Below are 21,202 nucleotides of genomic sequence, written 5' to 3' on the forward strand. Positions count from 1 at the left end.
TTTATACCATCTAGGAGATGGTATTGGTATAAAATAGTCCCAGAATAAGTTGTATAAGAACGTATATCCCAACTTATACCATGCGATGCATTTTATACTTTGTTTGGTACAAGGTATAAATTTATCACAAGATAAATTTATACCTTCTATCAAGATATAGTATAAAAATTAGTGTTGGATATCCCACCTTATACCTTATGCCAAATGACCCCTTGGAATCATAAACGTTAAGATCCCGTTATAACGAAATCCTACAACTTAAGATCCAGTTAACAAATCAGATGCCAAACTTGTTATCTTGCGCAAACTAAGACCGCCACTAAAGTCAAAATTGTACAACATTGAACAGTCAATTTTATAGACAAAATGACGAGCTAAAATAACTTCTACTTACGAGCAGTTGTAGGAGGATATATAGGATTTCGCTTTAACTAATTTGATACTCGCTCCTTCAATTTACGTGAACCTTTTATTATTTAAGAATCTATAAAGTAGTTCTTTTATCATATTTTTCTTACATTTTTCTAAAGTATTTTCATTATAAATTATCATGACTTATAATATTTTTAATGTAATTTCTAAATATATAAATTTTATTTTTATAAATTTGAAAAATCTATATCAAAATATAAGGTCAAAGTTATAAAATTTGATCTTCATATTTCGAAAAGATTCACGGGAGTATTTCTGATTCAAGTATGGAAAGATATTCCTCTTTCAATGAATCCATATGACGCTAACTTAATTTAATTAATGGAGCCGCTTACCCACGCATATTAGAGGGTTAAAAAAAAAAAAAAAACTTCCACTTGATACACCTTGTTCTTCAAATTACATATCTCTGCTCTTTTGTGAAGATGTATTTGTCTCCTAAGTAACTAAAAACCAGAAAAGCATTGAAGTGCAGCTACCAAAATGTCTTCTACAACAACCTTTGTACATCGACCACTGCAAGTTTCCCACCGTCAATTTCCTAGACTTAATAGATGTTCCACCTTTAAATTGGATTTCCCTAGCAAATTTTTCTGCAAAAAATCCATCTCTCATTCTACACGATACGCAATTCCCCTTATTATGGATTCCATGAAGAATCGAGCTGCCACCGGCGATGAAGGGATCAGTCATGGAGGTTTAGAACAAGAAGGTCTCATTGATGGGTCCATGAATTTTTCTTCTGGTGGAATTCAGACTATTCTCAACAGCCTGGTTAGTCAACTTTTGACCTTTTTTGTTTTAGCAGTTATTCATGTTTCTGTAGGTCTCCTCCATAAAAAGAAAGGGGCTCTTTGAATTTTTCTTGTCTGCAAAAAAGTTTTAGAATTGTAAATTTTTGTCATATGTAAGCACCCAAGCTGAAAGAAGCAACTTCAAGAGGAAAATTGGAATGGAAATCTTTTTGCCTGGGGAATAATTTTTAGCTAGTTTATTGGGTTTAAGTAAATAATAGCTGAGTTTGAAGATGGTGGGTTTCACTTTTTTTACTTTTTTTTTAATATTGATTGGTGTTTTTTTTTAATTTTTTAATATTGGTTGGTGTTTAATATGAGGACCACACATTTTTTTTTAATGCTTACGGACAACGAAGCATGGGTTGAGACCCATGCTTCTATATAGTAGTAATTCTCTTTAAAATTAGAAAAAGAAAAATTGTTTCTTTCTACCTCAATATTACCAACTTACCATCACCGATCCTATAAATAGAGAAAAATAACGAAATAAAAGGAAAAGATATCCAATTTTTTGTTCTTTTTATTTGAACAAAAATTTACACGATAATATATCCGCACTTTGTGCGATTATATAGAGTGTCATTAAATTTACAAACTAATTTCCCCTAATATTCGAATATCATTAAATTTCGAACCACACAAAAATTTATAGTATGTACTACTCCAAAATGAAAATGAAAATGAAAGAGTGTGCAACTAACTTGTCTTAATTCAAAAAGAATTCATGAAACATTAGTCAAAAAATGAGGCTTAGCGTATAAAATTTATCCAACTAAATACTTATGAATTGTTATTCTTTTTCTTTCATACTTAGTGTGGAGTAAATTATGTTTAACCAAAAACTTCATACTTATAATGCTATAATTCAATTAAATTGCAAGTAGGGACAACTTCAATTACATAACATTTGCTTGCTCAGTAATAGAGAACAACTAGCAAACTATGTCCGTGCGTGCACAGGGCCCGCATGATTAATTTGGTTACTCAATTTAGTTAGCCTTTATGGTTTGTATATTTTGCAAAGGATACTGCGACTCTCCTAAGTGAGTCTCCATATTTTTTTTCTTTTCCTCTTAATTTCTCAATTGTTGTTAAAATTTGTCTTATTTTGGTTATGTTCGCCTTTTTTTATATTTAGTAAGTTGACAATTCAAATATCCTACATGTCAAGTTTATAAACACAAGATTCAAAGGATATTTTATTATATTATACACATTTTTAATTTAGAACCACAAGATTCAAAAGTTTATCTTTATTTATTAAACTCCGTGTCTAGTCAAACGTAGACACTTAAATTGAGACAGATGGAGTACATACCAAATGAAGGAAATGAAAGGACAATTGACACGCTGACACGTGGGAACTTAAAAAGTAAACACACAAGAGGTAGTATTAATGTTAAACCTTTGAAATGTACACATGTTAGTCCCGGCTTGAGTACAATTTCAGTTGCTTTTTGTACAACTTATTGTTGATTTGTTCGTCCACCTTGGGCATTTGTTATTAAATTATAAAAAAAAATTATCTTATTTTGGTTATGTCCGCCTCTTTTTATATTTAGTAAGTTGAAAATTCAAATATCCTACATGTCAGGTTTATAATCACAAGATTCAAAGGATATTTTATTATATTATACACATTTTTAATTTAGAACCACAAGATTTGAAAATCTATCTTTATATCGTAAACTATGTGTCTAGTCAAACGTAGACACTTAAATTGAGACAGGGGGAGTATATGTCAAATGAAGGAAATGAAAGGACAATTAAGACACTGCGGACCCACGAGGACTTAAAAAGTAAACACACAAGAGGTAGAATTAATGTTCAACTTCTGCAATGTACATATGTGAGTCCCTGCTTAGAGTACAATTTCAGTTGCTTTCTGTACAACTTATTGTTGTTGTGTTCGTCCACCTTGGGCGTTTATATATAATAAGAAAATTATAGAATAGAAAAATAGTCATATATTTTTAGTAATGTGGCCAAGTAATATAGGACGAAGGGAGTACTTCATTTATTAATTCTTAAATAACGTGAAAAGTCAAGTATAGTAATGTGGCCAAGTAATATGGGACGAAGGGAGTACTTCATTTATTAATTCCTAAAGAACGTGAAAAGTCAAGTAATGTGGCCAAGTAATATGGGAAGGGGGGAGTACTTCATTTATTAATTCTTAAAGAACGGGAAAAGTCAAAAGTGAACAAGTAAAAGTGCACGAAGGAAATAAATATGTGTCGGAGAATTAAAATTGAAGTGCATACATGTATACATGAGAAGAGAATAAATATTCAGGAAGAACATGAAAAGTCAAAAGTGAACAAGTAAAAGTGCACGGAGGAAATAAATGTGTCGTAGAATTAAAATTGAAGTGCATACGTGTATACATGAGAAGAGAATAAATATTTAGTGCAATGACATATGTCCATGTGGGATTTATTAATTATTAAAAAAACGTGAAAAGTAAAAGGTAAACAAGTAAAAGTGCACGGAGGAAATAAATTTGTGTAGGAGAATTAAAATTGAACTGCATAAGTCAATACATGAGAAGAGAAGAAATATTTAGCAAGAACATGAAAAATCAAAAGTGAACAAGTAAAAGTGTACGGAGGAAATAAATGTGTCGGAGAATTAAAATTGAAGTGTCTACATCTGTACATGAGAAGCGAATAAATATTAAGTAGTATGACATATGTCCACGTGGGATAAAAAAGTAGTTGGTTAAATTGTGCAAGTTATATAGCTTTGGTACAAACATTTATTGCGTGTACAATTTATAAAGCTTTTGGTACAAACAGTCAATGTTGTGTTGGTCCCTCTTCCATACTTATATATAATAGAAATATTTAAGTGACAGTGCTAAAATAAGAGAACTTATGACACAAGTTCACCATATATATTTCTTTTATGTTATTACTATAGTACCAAAAAATTCTAGGCAATAAAATTTGTTCTTCAGCATGGAGAAAATTCAAAAAGTTAGTAATGGTATCTCTCTTATCGAAACCATATCGTGTACTTTGTTTGATAGCGCCCTAGCATGCGCATCAAAATGTCTACAATCTTAGTGCGTAGAGGAGAAATTTCTTGATTCTTGTAAACTAATCATTCATGCGATAAAATAACTCAAAAAAAAAACAAAAAACTATAATATTTTCATTAGTCTTTCATTTACGACAGCAACACATAAAAATAAAAAAATAAAAACAGGAAGAAGGAGGGATAGCATATAATTTTACTATTATGATATTGTTGTAAAAAAAAGGTTATAACTATAGTGGTCGTTTGGTTTGAGGTCAAAATAGTCCCGGGATTGTAATCCCGGGATTAATTTATACCATCTGTTGGTATTATTTTATACCATATGAAAGATGGTATAAAATAATACCAGTATAAGTGGGTTAAGAAGGTATAAGTTGAGTTATTCCAGCACTAATTTTTATACCACGTTTGGTACAAGGTATAAAATAATCCCGGGATAAATCTATACCTTATACCAAACGTGGTATAAAAATTAGTACCGGTATAAATCATGTTATACCTTAAACCAAACGACCACTTAAGGACATAATAACCGACACAGACTCGCATTCCAGATTAAGCACTATATTTACAAATGAAACAAAAGTAAGGAGTTGGAAAAGAAAAGAAGAACAGAACTAAGGGGGGATAAAATAAAAAAGTTTAAAAGGGAAGAAGAAAAAGAGGAACATACCTGTACTGTTCATGGACGTTGAGGTTGAGAGAGAGCATATATTGATGCTAGAACATCCGTTAGCCCAAGAGACACAAATGAAAAGTCACGACTCTTAATGTGGAAACAAGAGGAATAGAGGCGTATTTAAGAGGATTAATAATGAAATGATGTTTGGGATTTTTAATAAAACACAAGTGAGGAAAAATTAAGAAAAATGTCAAAAATTTGAGAAAAAAGATAAATGTCATTCTTGGCTTTAGAGGCATGCCACATCCCCTCCCCTAAGCCTACCTTTATTATATAGTTAGATTAGATAGATTGTTTTGGCTTGCCGTGGCTTGCGGAGATAGATTGTTTTGGCTTGCCGCTTGCCCGCTCAAAGCTTAAGCTTGAATTTTCAATAATAAGATATGTTGAAGCAATTTTCTAATTGTTTGTTGTAAATTGAATTTTCAATTTTTGTAATGTGAACTCTTTACATTGGAGATTGACCCTGAATAGGTCTTGCATTTGCAGTAATATCATAATTTGTCCTCACTACAAGTCCCTGGTTCTCAAAAGACCGGTAGTTTTATTTACTTCTGATCAGGTTCGACAGGCAATTTAATGTGCACATTTTTCGAATGTTACCTGCCATAAAGAATGTAATTTGTTGTATAAATATATATCTAAACTGAAAAGCTTGAACTGTACATGTTGTTACTATTCAACACCTTTGGTATCAATCTCATTAGTTTGGGAAATCTCCCCTCACAGTATCATGTTGGTCCAGCAGACCTGAATGTTTTGCAACTCTTTGTTCATTATTTGATCAAATTTCTCAGCCAAGTGTCTTAGCTAGCTATTTCCAGCTCTCAAAATTGCTGCTTTGAGGCTTGGTATTGTTAAGAGTTTTAATGATTAGTAGTCCTAATAATGTACAGAGTAAGTGGCTGATGGCTGCAGTTTTTGGTATTGTCTTCCTCTGGAGGCATGATATGGAAGTACTATGGGTTACATCAGGTGGTGCTCTCAATGTTCTTCTCTCAACTGCACTGAAGAGGATACTTAACCACGAACGTCCTGTTCCAACATTAAGATCAGACCCTGGGATGCCTTCTTCACATGCGCAGTCGATCTTCTACACTATGGCATTCTGTATCATCTCAAGTAAGCTTCTCATAGTAATTGAACAAATGCAGAAATTGACTTGGTTTTTGACAATTCTTCATCCATATATTCTAATTGATCGTATAAATCGTGTGGAATTCATGCAGAGGCGGATCCAGGATTTAATACTTGTGGGTTCCAACCCATTTCAAACTAAAAAAAAATAAAGAGACAAAGCAAAGACCTATAGGTGACCAAGGGATTCGAACCCTTGACCAAAAGTAGTCTAGTTGTAGTTTTGAGCGGGTGAACCCATGTTCTATCTCGTAGTCACCTAAGCGGCAGAGTCTGTAAACTCAAATGGTCTGAGAGTTGCCTTTGGCTTCTGAACCTCTGAAACTGGACTGGAGCAAGCTACCAAGCTCCTCTTCCCCCTTCATCACTCTCTATCTCCGGCCCTTGCCATTAGTTAGCTTGCACTTCCCTTGCTTGCCCTTTGAGTTTTCAAAGTCAAGGTGCCTTTCCCTTTTCCCTTTTTCTGCCTTACCTCTTACTGAAGTGAAACAACTGACTGTTGTCTACCTTTGATTATGTCTTTCGGGTGAAGGTCCTAGAAGCAAAGCTTTAAGAGTTCTTTATTGCCACTGGACTAACAACACGCTTTATTAATGGGCTCCCAAATAGTATTTTTTATATAGTTGCTGAATTTTTCAATACAAATACAGGATCCGCACAAATACATGGGGGTTCCCGGGAACCCCCATATAATTAGCTAAATCCGCCCTTGAATTCATGTGCTAGGATTATTTTTTGGTGCATATATAACCAGCACCATTTTACCTCGTGTATTCATTTCCCCAAATGCTCTGGTTTTTGGTACATAGATCCGTCGTTTAGGCCATGTTCTACTTTGAATTTTCTTGTTATCTCTTCTGGCGTTTCCTGAGGAATTACTTAGATAATCCATGTTTAGTTCTCATTTTTCTTATTGTTTGACACAGTGAAAGAGTATTTCGGGTTGAATGGAATAACTGCAGTCAGTAGTGCGCTTATCTTTGCGATGTGCTCATACTTCGTAAGTGTTTTATTTTGTTAGTTTTATCAAGTGCTTTCATATGTTGAAAATAATATAAGTATGTGTTTTTTCCTTTCACTTTGCAGTCATGGCTACGGGTTTCACAAGGATTTCACACGTTAAGCCAAGTAGCAGTGGGTGCAGTACTAGGATTCTGTTTTTCCATTTTCTGGCTCTGGCTGTGGGATGCCATAGTCATGAAGGCATTTATAGCTCGCTTTTGGGTTCAGATTGTAGCTGTTGTTGGTGCTGCTGGTTTTATTGTTGGTTTTCGCCTATACGTGATTCGAAACTGGATCAATGACGACTAATATTGATTGTTTACAGTGTAGTGTGGGTACAAAAAAATACAGAACATAGATTATTATTCATATAGTAACTGACAATAATGAAGGAGTACAAAAGCACAATTTCTTCTCAAAACTGTACCTCTCAGTGTCATTATTTTGCATTTTACATCTTGTCTATTGGTCTCATACGAATTAAATTATGTTTACACCTTGTGCCTACTGACAAGTTAATAAGCCGGGGAACATGAAGGATGGTTGTGAACAGGACACCATAGGACTTGCCTCATAATAAAGACAAGCATTAGAATACAATCGAGAAGAGACAAAGTTAAAAATCCACGTGCTCAATGGCAGAGGCAGAATTTTCATCAAAAGATTCAACGAAGGATGTTTGGATGAACCTCTTATCCCCTCTAGCTTAGCCCATCAACAAGGCTGTATCAAAAAAGGAATACCCTAAATTCAGATGAACTTGTCCATTTAACACCTTATTTCCGTTATTATGTTCACCCTCATTTATTTTAGTTCTTTTCTTTTGGCAACAAGACTGCCTTTTTATATGATTAAGTTTATGAAATATTCCATAACTACCATTTTGTGCTTTTAATTATTAGTAGATTCTATTTTTGAACCACAGCCTCCTCTATAATTACCTTTCTACCACACAAATGGTGTGAAACTGTTGACAATATCTTCAAACAAAATCAGCTGAATGAAAATTGCCGAGGAAACAGAACTGGGAAAAGCAACAATACCACATATCAGCTTCAAGGATTTCATTCTCAATCTGCCTTTTTATGGTATTCAAATTTTTATTGATCTCATGTACTTGATAAAATAGCAGATAATCTCCTATTAGAAATTGCTTTTATTGTTGTATTCAGCAAATTGAACCAATTCAAAACAATATAAACTGAGGTGATCGTTGACATATTTAAAACAAAGAGTACCATAAAATTACATTTCACCGTGTTTGATAAGTACTAGGTCATAGCATTTTATCATTAACCTTAGAAAGACGAGTATTCGGTTATGTTTCAAGCGAACGGAAGAATAATTGAATCAGGTTGCATCCACTGGGATAAAACTTACAAGTATTTAGTCTTTGGAATTAAATCACTTCACCACACTCACGTAGTGAGAAAATGCCTTGTTACACGAAGAATATAGAAAGGGGATGTAGAATCAACAAATAGAAAAGGAAACAACAGTTGCTTCGTAAGTACAGTAAATATTTTGGGTAATGCATATCTGGTAAAATATAACAAAATAACAAAAATAAGCCTAGTACGACACACATGTTTAAGAAACGAAAATGAATCCATAACCATCAAAGATATATATTCCGCGAAGAACAAGATTTATCTGCAAGCATATTAAAGTAAATCTTTTCCAAATTTTAGTAAAGTAGTCATTATCTACCAGCCCGACATGTTCCAAATATGTACACGAGCAATTTTCCCAGAGGAAAAAATCCAACTGTTTCCTCAAACTCTTTTAACATCTAGCTAGTTAGCTTGTCACATGAACTGAGATGTAATAATATCAAAACAACAGAAATTCGAGGCCGAGGCCATCACAGAAACGGGACTCAAGATCAGGATTAACGTAAATACATACTTCATTTATGTACTCTTCCAATATCCATAAAACAAAAGAAGAGAAAAAGAAAACAGTACTCGAAACTTGTAGAACTACTGAAATTGCCTGTTCTATTATACAGACAATCTCTCTCTCTTGTAATCCAAGAGTAGCACTCTGTAAAGCTAGTATATTTTGCTTCTTTAAGACCCTATACATATCAAAGTTAATCAGAAAGAACAAAAAAACTAAAAACTAAAAACAAGTACAAAGCATGCAATTAATATTCTAAGCGGCTGATGGAGCAGTAATATAGTGCAGAACACCAGCCTCTGAAATTGCAACCATAAATTTGTTAGCTTCAGTTTCGCCATCAACAGCAGCCACGGTGGCATTCTTGTAATCCAATGACTCGTCATTGTAAATATCCCACCAGTTCTTCACCAGCATCTTAATGTCTTCTCTATCCATGTTTTCTTCTTTGCCAGTATACCTCCATGGCTTAGACCCCGCAGCACAATAATGAACAACTTTCACCTTGTTAAGATCCACATTCTCTGGGTGACGCCACAACATAGCTAGTACCAAGTTGTAGTTGTTTGGAATTGGCTTGTAGACATCTTTGAAAAACATGTTCAAGAAATCCTGCAAAATTTTGCCAAGACAAAACCATTTTAGAAAGGAAAAAAATAGAAGACACGTGTGCTTTGAGCTCCAACTACATACATATAAAAAATTAAAATATATTAGTGTATCATATATAACCTATTTGGTCAAACTTTTAAAAATTTAAAAGTGTTTTGAAAAAAAATCTTGAGAGTTAAAGTATTTTGACAACCAAAAAAAAAAAAGGTAAAGTTTTTTGGATGGTGGTAGACTATTTTCAGAACTGAAAAGAATAATATTTCTTTTGAATTGGTTTAGAAACTTTGATTATGTATAAATTCCTGCCTTAATATTGACAAAAGGTATTTTTTCCAAATTGTTAGTTAAACACAACTTGATACTATTTCAAAATAATTTTTTGAAAAGCTTATTAGACAGATTTTTTTTTTTTTTTTTTGAGATCTGATCAAACAAAAACTTGAATGCACTGCTCTAGATCTTTGGATTCGTTCTATTATTCAAGTATAAATTACCTGCTCAGCAAATGGAGTAGGAGGGGTAACTTTGAGGGTCTTCAAGAGATCATCATAAGTGGAGAGACTTGGCTCAAAGACAAACATGCCAGCATTGAAGTATAGCGGTGGCTTAGGGCCCAAATCTTCAGTCCACTGGACCTTATCTGGGCACTGTTGGCAGTACCCAACCTTGTATTGTGGGGTGTGACTCCAAGTTTTCTCACAGAAACAGTCCATCACCGCATAGAAATAGCCATCTGGCAAGTCAAAGAGGTGGTCTATGTTATCAAACACCTGGATATCCCCATCCAAGTATATCATCTTGCTATACTCCACAAACTGCATTCATTTGTTTAAAAAAGACATTTTAGCACCAAACTAAAGCGCATCACATAAATTTGAGACAAACGAAATAACATAATATAATTCTCATACCTCCCATATACGGAGTTTGGAATAGTTAATGACATAATAGGCCATAGCAAATTGAGTTTGGTTCTCTGGAGGGTAAACAGGCTCGATCTCTCGAACGATGCAACCTTGGTTGATGAGTATACGTCGATGTTCCTGAGGGACGTCAGGCAAACAAGCCACAACAAGTGGATAAGCAGATTTTGCCTTTCTCAATCCCTTGACCAAACCAACCACACCTTTCCAGTAATCACCGTTGCCTGCCAAGAACGTCACATAAGCACGCCTTGGCAAACTTGCTGCCTTGGCCAAACTATTAGCCTTGGTTGCAAGACCAAAAACATTAGGTGCCATTTTTGTAACTTAGAAATGAGGATTTTTGAGGGATTTAAGATGAGAAAAAAGAAGCTAGCTCTTGAAAGTTTTGAACAAAAGATTGTTTTTATGTGTGTTGAAGAGAAGATTTCTGATGTTTGTTGATGGGTTTTGAGTGTTTCTGAGGTTGTTTATATAGGAGTTGGTGGAAGCAAAAAATATGTGAAATATAAATTGTCCCGGTACCATATTGCGTGGTGTCTCCGCAAATACGGTGTCGTTCTCACTTGTTTCTTTGAAGTAGCACACTTGGAGCCTGGAATCTGTATTTTTCTCCACACAGATCGGACTGTACGTGTTGTATCAGGTAAGATCCAACGGCTTAAACTTTTTTCCTTTTTTAATAACACTCAAATACAAATAGTGACGGTTACCTGTTGCTCGAGAGATATCTGGAAACTGGGCGGTGGTTTGAGTAATATTATTGTTTCTTTTTCTACAGTAATTAATTAAAGTAGAAAACTAGAATAATCTTTCATTTGGTCCACCGTTATTTCATTCCTTAAATTACCCACAAAAATAGAAACCTGGATCTCACTTTCGATTGAGTCATTTATTTGCGATAAAGTTAATTACTTTAAACACTGCATGTCATCATGAATTTCATATACATTAATCTGTTTCAAATCAAATCCTTAATCTGTTAACGAATAAATATTCTACACATGTTTAACACTATCTACTATGCATTTAAATCAAACACGTACACCTTGTATAAAATCAAATCTGACACAAAATTAATATAACTTGATTGTGGATATAAATTTCCTATAATGAAAACATACGTAATTATAACGTCTAAATTTTCCCAATGATTCATGCATCAAAAACCACCACCAACATATTTTTTCCCTGCCACATACCTATATAGTTATACCAAACTATTTTGTATTATTCTAGAGGAGTTAAGTAATTGTTCATGTAATATGAAGAACGTAAGTAAAGTAATATAGTACCTGAAGTAAAATAATCAAAAGGCTAATTGAACTAATTAAGAATGGAGAATTTTATATGTTAAAGTTATTAAATTTTAGAAAAGAAAAATAGCGTGTACATTTTAATATTCACTTTTCAATTGTACTCATTTCCTGAGAGGTTTTGAAAGAAGTATACGTCAAATTTTAAAATTCACTACTGAGTAATGAACGAAATTGTAATAGAAATTATAATTTTTACTAATTCCATAAAGACTTTGATAGTAGGAACTTTCATTTTTAATTTCACTTTATCTTCTAATTATTTTTTATCTATAATGTACTAGCGTTACAAATTATAAATTATATGGTTAAATGCTTGATTGAAATAAAAAGTTATGTGTATGTAATTGCGTCATTTTACGATGTATCATTACTGTAATTTTCCTTACTAACAATTTGCGTAATTTTCGCTATAAAAGTTTAACTATTCACTATAATCAATTTTAGAGCTCATTAATTAATTAGCTGATAAACATTAAGTGTTAATAAGTGTCTTTTAAATGCTGAAATTTATTTTTTAAAATAAGCATTTACATGTTTGGGTATAAAATAAAAGTGATGAAATTGATAATAAGCAATATTTCTATTAAAATGACTACTTAATATATTCTCAAAGTTATTTTTAAATTTTTTTAATTAAAAAGTATATATACTAGGAGAAGAACAAGGGATGAAAATGGAACGAGAAAGGAATTAGGAGTGCTATTTTGGGAACATAATTTTGAAAATTTAAAAAATATTAAAAATAAAATAGTAAAGTACTCGATTAAAGTAAGAGTGCACACAAGTTGTAAATGGGCGACCAACTTATGATTTTTATCAATTTGTCCTGTAACACTATTAGTATATAAGCAGTTTCGATCTTTAATAAACGCGTAAATAAGTTAAAAAATGTTTATAGGCTAGTTCCTTACAAGCTTACCCTAACAACCTGCTAATGGCTCTGATACTAACAAAAATATTAGAGTAAAAGTGAAGACCTTAATTTTAATCATTCAGGTCTCAATCATTAAGTGTAACTACACTCGTCAACCACCCGCATTAACCACCAACACGTACATTCGTCAACCACCCGCATTAACCAGCAGCTACCCTCGTCAACCACCTGCATTAACCACCAACACGTACACTCGTCAACCACCACGCATTAACCACCAACTATACTCGTCAACCACCCGTATTAACCACCAACTATCCCTATCAACCACCCACATTAACCACCAACTACACTCGTCAATCACCCATTTAAACTACTTGTTAGTCACTAGCACGATCCATAGTCACCACCAGCAACTACCGCCGTAGTCAGCACCACCACTATTAGCATCACTACCAACTACTACCATATTATTTCTTTAAAACATAATATCGATGTGATATCAGCTTAATTAGTGTTTTATTTTATTTTATATTTTTTAATGTTGAGATAAAAATAAATTTAATATATTCAATTGTTGCAAAAACAAACGATCTCAATTGTCTAGTATTCAAATCTTAATATGCATTTTAATATCAGATGTGAATTTTGATTAAAATATTTTAATCTCAATACACATTTTAATTTAAAATTCGAATATATATTTAATTCAGATGTCTTAATCTTAATCTTAATCTTAATATATATTTTTATTTTCAAAAAAAAAAAAAATATATATATATATATATAGATTCAGTTTTAATTTTAATAAAAACAAATGAGGCTTTTAGTCCTTTTTTTCTTAGTGCCCTTGTGCAAAGTAGTCCATAATAGATTTTATATATATATATATATATATTCAGTTTTAATTTTAATAAAACAAATGAGGCTTTTAGTCCTTTTTTTTTTCTTAGTGCCCTTGTGCAAAGCAGTCCATAATAGATTTTTGGCCCTCTAATATCAACTGACGTTGCCACCTTTTTTTTTTTCTTGAATTAAGGGACCACCGACGCTGCAAACCTGCACTATCAGAGGTCTGTTTAATTTAATCATACTTTTTTCGGAATGAACATATTAAGGAACATTCACAGCAAAAGAATATCTTTTCAAAAGAGACTGACGACATAGTAGAATAACATTCTTTTACAAGTTTAGTCTTGGAAAGCCGCAGGATTTGATTATAAATAGGAATTTGTTCTAAATATCCCAAGCAATGAATGTGCACTAATTATCTTATGCACCAAGATATTATCTTGTGCTTATCTTGGACATCCATATGTGTAAGTTTTATGGATTAGTCACCAAGTCTACTTGGTTACTTATCCATTGTATTTTGCTCCTATAAATAAGAGGCTCATATGTTATGTTGAGATAATAAAAAAAGCTATATTAATACAAAAGCAATAGTAACAGTATTACGTACTGTTTTACCTATTTGATCATTTTGTATCTTTTGTTCTTTTATAAGTTAAGTTAGTCTTTATTTCATACCACGTTATCAGTACGAGACTCTGTCATCTCGAGCAAATACTTTAAAAGCCTCGAAGGTATTGACTTACTTTTTTCTTAACTAATGACAAATCTTACTAAACGTGAATTTGTAGCCTTAGATATATCCGACAATAGCTATATGTCTTGGATTCTTGATGCCGAGATTCACCTTAATGCGATGGGTCTGCCAAACACCATCAAAGATAAAAATGAGGCATCAGACCAAGACCGTGCCAAGGCAATGATATTCCTCCGCCATCATCTTGATGAGAATTTGAAAATGGAATATCTCACGGTTAAAGATCCTCTTACGCTGTGAAATGATCTGAGAGATAGATATGATCACCTGAAGATGGTCACACTACCACAAGCAAATTATGATTGGCTTCATTTAAGGCTACAAGATTTTAAATCTATTAAGGCATATAATTATGCAATGTTTAAAATTATTTCTCAGTTAAAATTATGTGATCAAAATGTTACTGAGCATGATATGTTGGAGAAAACATTCTCCACTTTTCTTGCCTCGAGTATGCTCCTACAGTAGCAGTACCGAGAAATGAGGTTCAAGAAATATTGTGAACTCATTGCACATCTTTTAGTTGCTGAACAACATAACAAATTATTAATGAAAAATCATGAAAGTCGACCTACTGGTACTGCTCCATTCCCTGAAGTGAATGAGGCAAACTTTTACAATTTTAGGCGTGGAAGAGGTCGTGGCCCCAGTCGTGGTCATGGCCATGGTCGAGGAAGGAATTTTAATCATGATTCTCGTATTGCACCAAATAATATCGTTCATCACCAGCAGTGTAAAAAGAAGGCGGAAAACATGAAGCTGTGCAAAAGAAAAATTCAGAAAATAAATGCTTCCGATGTGGAGGGAAGGGGCATTGATCACGTACCTGTCGTACGCCAAAGCACCTAGTTGAATTGTATCAAGCCTCTCTCAAAAAGGACGAAAAGAATGTCGAAGCAAATTTTATTTCTGAAGATAATGTTGAACTCATGCATCTAGATGTGGCAGATTTCTTTGAACACCCCGAAGGAAAAATAGATCATCTGATCGGTGATGGATCTGTAATAACTTAGATATTTCATACATGTCATTTGTATTAGCTAATGTGGTTATGTTTCCATAGTTATGTAAATGAAGTGTGTGTAATGCTTTGTTTAATAGTAATATATGTAATAAAGCGTGTGTAATGCTTTGTCTAATCATAATATCTACTTCGATGTTTACTTTGGCTATTCTTTCGTTTTGAAGAATATATGGAAAATCCTCAAATATTATTTGGATCAATGACCAATCACGAAGATATTTGTGTGATTGATAGTGGAACAACGCATGCCATATTCAAAGATGAGAAATACTTTTCTCACTTGCTTAAGAAAAAGGAAAATGTTAGTACAATTTCTGGAAATTCGAAATTAATTTGAAGGCTCCGGAAGAGCTACTATATTTCTACCTAAGGGGACGAAACTTGTTATAGAAGATGCATTATTCTCTTCTAGATCCCCAAGAAACTTGTTGAGTTTCAAAGATATCCGCCGTAATGGGTATCACGTTGAGACATTAAATAAAACAAATGATAAAATATCTTATTATTACAAAGAATGTCTCCGGCCAGAAATATGTTTTGGAGAAATTACCAACTTTGTCTTCTGGCCTGTACTATGCAGAAATTAGTACAATTGAAGCGCACTCAATCGTAAACCAGACGTTTAACGATTTAGGAACTTTTGTGCTTTGGCATGACCGAATGGGTCATCCTGGATCAATAATGATGAGACGAATTATTGAAAATTCAAATGGGCATCCACTTAAGAACCTGAAGATTCTTGAAAGTAATGAATTTTCATGTGTCGCTTGTCATCAGGGCAAATTGATAACCAGGCCATCATCAATGAAAGTTGACATTGAATCCCCTGCTTTTGTAGAGCGTATACATGGGGATGTATGTGAACCTATTCACCCATCTTGTGGGTCATTCAGATATTTTATGGTTCTAATAGATGCGTCTTCGAGATGGTCTCATGTGTTCCTCATATCGTCTCGCAACCTGGCGTTTGCGAAATTATTGGCACAAATAATACGCTTAAGGGCACAGATCCCAGATTATCCTATTAAGGCTATACGTCTTGATAATGCTGGAGAATTTACATCCCAAGCTTTTGATGATTATTGTTTTTTAGTTGGGATAAAGGTTGAACATCCTACAGCTCATGTTCATACCCAAAATGGCCTTGCTGAGTCATTTATTAAACGTTTGCAATTGATAGCAAAACCATTACTTATGAAAACACGGCTGCCTACTACCGTTTGGGGTCATGCTATCTTACATGCAGCATCCCTTATTCGCCTCAGACCAACTCATTATAATAAATACTCCCCGTCACAATTAGTATTTGGTCATGAACCAATTATTGCTCATCTCCGAATCTTTGGTTGTAGTGTGTATGTGCCAGTAGCACCACCACAACGCACTAAGATGGGCCCCCAAAGAAGGTTAGGAATATATGTTGGGTTTGAATCACCCTCTATTATTCGCTACCTTGAACCATTAACGGGAGATTTATTCACTGCACGATTTGTAGATTGTCGATTTGATGAAACAAATTTCCCACAATTAGGGGGAGACAGAAAAGAAGAAACCAAAAGAGAAATAGCGTGGAAAGTTTCATCACTATCTCATTTTGATCCTCGTGCCCCTATATGTGAGCAGGAGATCCAGAAGATCATCCACTTGCAGAAAATAGCAAATCAAATGCCAGACGCATTTACTGATTTGAAAAGAATAACTAAGTCGCATATCCCTACAGAGAATGTGCCTATTCGAATTGATGTTCCAAAGGGACAATCTACTAGTGTCATAGCCCCTGAATCTCATCTACGCCTGAAGCGTGGTAGGCCATTAGGCTCCAAGGATAAAAATCCTAGAAAAAGAAATATAAACAATTATCAGAATTACACTATGAAAGGATCTCATGAAGAGATTCAAGATCTGATTAATCCTAATATTCCTGAAGAAATCAGCACACTCGAGACTCCAGTAAGTAAAGAACTATCATTAAGTTCTACTGGTGATGAGGTCAATTTGAATCGTTCAAAAATTGTGATGAATAGTGTTTTTGCATATAATGTTGCACTAAATATTATGAAAGGCACTGAAGATCAGGAACCTCAATCTGTCGAAGAATGTCGACGAAGATATGGTTGGCCAAAATGGCAAGAAGCAGTTCAATCAGAATTGAATTCACTTGCTAAACGTGAGGTTTTTGGACCTATAGTCCAAACGCCTATGTCACGCCCCAAAACCCCCCTAGACGTGACCGGCATCCGACGTCATGAACAACATCGGAAGAACCTAAACAACACAATAATAATACTTGAACCCACCAGGTTCAACATTCGCCTCCAACAGTTTATAAATTAAACGTAACAAATCGTGATTTCATGAATTAAATCAGCGGAAGTCTTTAATATCATATGAGTTAATCAAAACGTGACAAATGCCCAAGAGTTAAACCAAGACTCAACAACTACCCACAAGAATGTATACTATGGAGCTTCTAAGATAATGAGCAATGCCTAACTCATCGGGACGCAGCCCGAAACTAAAAGACGAAAAATAAAGATAGAATGGTGCCCCACGAACAATCATGTGGGCTTACCGAATAGTCTCGAAAGTAGCAAGTTATCTTAAGTCGTAGGCGTATCACGAACCTACTCCTCAATGATACCTAACATACCATAAAAAACAACAATGGTATGCCTGAGTACTTCGTACTCAGTGAGTGCCTCGGGGACAACAAGTAATATAAACATAGGATACGTAATACAGAAAGAAATTAGTCTTGCCAGTCAGGTGAGAGCGATGTAAAAATAGTTATCCAGTTTATGTATCTCAATAATAAATATCAAAACCCATTTATAAAGCCTCTTATCAAGATACAATTTCAAATATGCCCTTTTAATCAATTAAGATAGTCATCACCAACTCCATAAGAGAATAAGATTGTCACACATGCCAATATAGGCCCAAGAACCAATCACATCGAAGGGATGACCGTAGGGTTCCCTTGTTACAGCGCACCACACCGGATGGCTAGGCACAAACACAGGCATAAACACACCGGAATATGAAAATCTCGGTGACCACTCATCCTCCCGAATGGCTAGGCGTAAGCACACCGGAATATGAAAACCTCGGTGACCACTCATCCTCTCGAATGGCTAGGCGTAAGCACACTGGAATATGAAAACCTCGGTGACCACTCGTCCTCCCAAATGGCTAGGCGTAAGCACACCGGAATATGAAAACCTCGGTGACCACTCATCCTCCCGAATGGCTAGGCGTAAGCACACCGAAATATGAAAACCCCCGGTGACCACTCATCCTCCCGAATGGCTAGGCGTAAACTACACCCCGGGTAGCGAACCCAGCGATGGCCACTCTTCCTCCCGAATGGCTAGGAAATGACACACTAGGATCCATAGTGGCTACCCTTCCTCCCAAGTAGCTAGGCCAAACATCATAACAAAGTTCATAGCATAGAAGCCGATTCACAAATTGTCTCAAAGTTATCACATCATCAATAACATTAACGTTCATTATGCATATCGAAAGAATAAGTCATTCCAATCAATGTTGTGAAAACGTACAACTTCTTTACAAAGATTTTCATGTCCCAATTCACCAATGAGAATGTCATTACCAACTCTTAACTAGCATTACTAAGCATCTCTCATAGAGGAAAACATTCATAATAGCTTATACATATATAGGGTTTGTTACAATCTAGGTTTAATGTGGGTTTGTCCCCTCACACACATTAACCAACATTTAGACATGAATTAGAGTTCAACGAAACATGAAAAGATTGCTTTTCCTTTCATTCATTAGAGAATCTTGAATAAAATTTATACTTCCAACAATAGTTTCAAAAAGTGATTTTCATTCAAAATAAGTTCTTAAAAGAGAGACATACAAATCACCTTTATAGTTAACAATGATTTTGAAAGAGACATACATTAGGGTTTTGTATGAGAAGTTCACACTTTTTACTCCATAAAGAACTTTCAAGAAAAAGACATATATTCATAACAAGGTTTTTAAAAGTGAGACATACAAATCATCCTTATAGCCAAAATATGATTTTTAAATGAGACATACAAACCACAACCAAAAAGTTCGTAAAAATCGATAGAAAGAGTATGCTCAAAAGAGACATACCTTAATTTGTTAAACAAGGTTTAACAAATCACTTTTCTAATGAAGAACACCCAAACCCTAGCTTGAATCACTTTGGGAAGAATTATGTTGCAAACCCTAGGTTTTGGAAATAAAATCATGTTAGAAAGGGATTAGGAATTTGAATTCAACCTAGAATCATGATAACACTTACCTTGTATGGTTCTTGAGGCTTGGGACTTGTACTTATTGACTTTAGGGTAATTTTTCGTGAATGGAGTGCTGGGGAAATAAACCCCAAACCTTAGATATAACTTAAAATGCGAAACCCGACCTTTTGACCTGAAACCGACCCTGTTATGCGATGGTCGCGCGACACACAACCATACTCAGATCATTAGTCAGAGTAGGGGTTTTTGTGCGATCGGCGTGCGGCGCGGGGCCATTGCACGCGCCCTCACAAGCGGCATGTGTCAATTCTGCATAGTGTTCGGTAAAATAGACATAACTTCTTGTACGTAACTTTTCTTGGGCTGGGCGACCTACCGTTGGAACGATATTTCAAAGAGCTACAACTTTCATGAAGGATGTTTTTCCAAATTCGCAACACATTTTCATGAAAATCGCCCAGAAGACAGACCTACCAAAACTTAGGCGAATTTAAGAGGCCTTAAGGACTTCACTAATTGGTTTGACTTCAAAATGACCATCTTGCACCCGAATTCATCAAGAATGGTTTCATATAGATATAATATCATCTTAATACTAGATTTTTACACATTCACACCTAGTTCAAGTTTACGGGGTGTTACAGCCTAATGGTGTAAAACCAGTTGGCCATAAATGGGTCTTTGTAGGGAAAAGAAATGAGAGAAATGAAATTGTGCGATACAAAGCACGCCTTGTTGCACAAGGATTCTCTTAAAGACCCGACGTCGACTATGAAGAAACGTATTCACCAGTTATGGATGCTATAACATTTTGATATCTCATCGGTTTAACTTTATATAAAACCCTTGAAATACATCTGATGGATGTGTTTACAGCTTATCTTTATGGCTCACTTGATAATGAAATTTATATGAAAATTCCCGAAGGATATAAAATGCCTGAAGCATTTGGTTCAAAGTCTCGGGAAATGTATTCAATCAGATTACAAAGATCATTATATGGTCTAAAACAATCAGGGCGTATGTGGTACAATCGCCTCAGTGAGTACTTGATAAATAAAGGTTATATAAATGATGCCATCTGTCCATGTGTCTTTATTAAGAAAACAAACTCAGAGTTTGTTATACTTGTTGTTTATGTTGATGACATAAATCTCATTGGAATTCCAGAAGAGCTCCAAAAGGCGATTGAATATTTGAAGGAAGAATTTGAGATGAAAGATCTTGGAAAGACAAAACTCTGTCTTGGTATGCAAATTCAACATTTCGCAAAAGGGATCTTTATCCATCAATCTGCCTATACTGAGAAAGTTTTAAAACGGTTTTACATGGACAATGCGCATCCTTTAGGTACTCCTATGGTTGTTCGCTCACTTGAAGTGAGCAAAGATCCGTTCTGACCTCAGGAAGAAAACGAAGAGCTACTTGGTCCTGAAGTATCATATCTTAGTGCAATAGGTGCACTTATGTATCTTGCTAATGCTACAAGGCCTGACATAACATTTTCTATTAATTTGCTAGCAAGATATAGCTCTTCTCCTACACGGAGACATTGGAACGGGATTAAGCATATATTGCGATATCT

At 34.5% G+C, this 21,202-nt stretch overlaps 2 protein-coding genes across 2 annotated transcripts; one reads left to right on the forward strand and one right to left on the reverse strand.

Moving 5' to 3' along the window:
- The first annotated feature begins 634 nt into the window (after positions 1 to 634).
- On the forward strand, positions 635 to 7,513 carry LOC132623913 (lipid phosphate phosphatase epsilon 1, chloroplastic-like). The gene is made up of 4 exons (XM_060338723.1): positions 635 to 1,206; positions 5,850 to 6,075; positions 7,017 to 7,090; positions 7,177 to 7,513. The coding sequence occupies exons 1-4, from the start codon at positions 916 to 918 to the stop codon at positions 7,399 to 7,401; spliced, it is 816 nt and encodes a 271-aa protein (XP_060194706.1). The 5' UTR covers positions 635 to 915; the 3' UTR covers positions 7,402 to 7,513.
- Positions 7,514 to 8,983: 1,470 nt separating this feature from the next.
- LOC132623284 (galactinol synthase 2) lies at positions 8,984 to 11,000 on the reverse strand. Its single transcript, XM_060338019.1, has 3 exons — positions 10,518 to 11,000; positions 10,101 to 10,421; positions 8,984 to 9,606 (listed from the first exon to the last, which is right to left on the reverse strand). Exons 1-3 carry the CDS (start codon positions 10,845 to 10,847, stop codon positions 9,250 to 9,252), a joined length of 1,008 nt encoding a protein of 335 aa, XP_060194002.1. The 5' UTR covers positions 10,848 to 11,000; the 3' UTR covers positions 8,984 to 9,249.
- Positions 11,001 to 21,202: the final 10,202 nt, after the last annotated feature.

Source organism: Lycium barbarum, chromosome 12 (genome assembly GCF_019175385.1).
Source record: "Lycium barbarum isolate Lr01 chromosome 12, ASM1917538v2, whole genome shotgun sequence".
NCBI lineage: Eukaryota > Viridiplantae > Streptophyta > Magnoliopsida > Solanales > Solanaceae > Lycium > Lycium barbarum.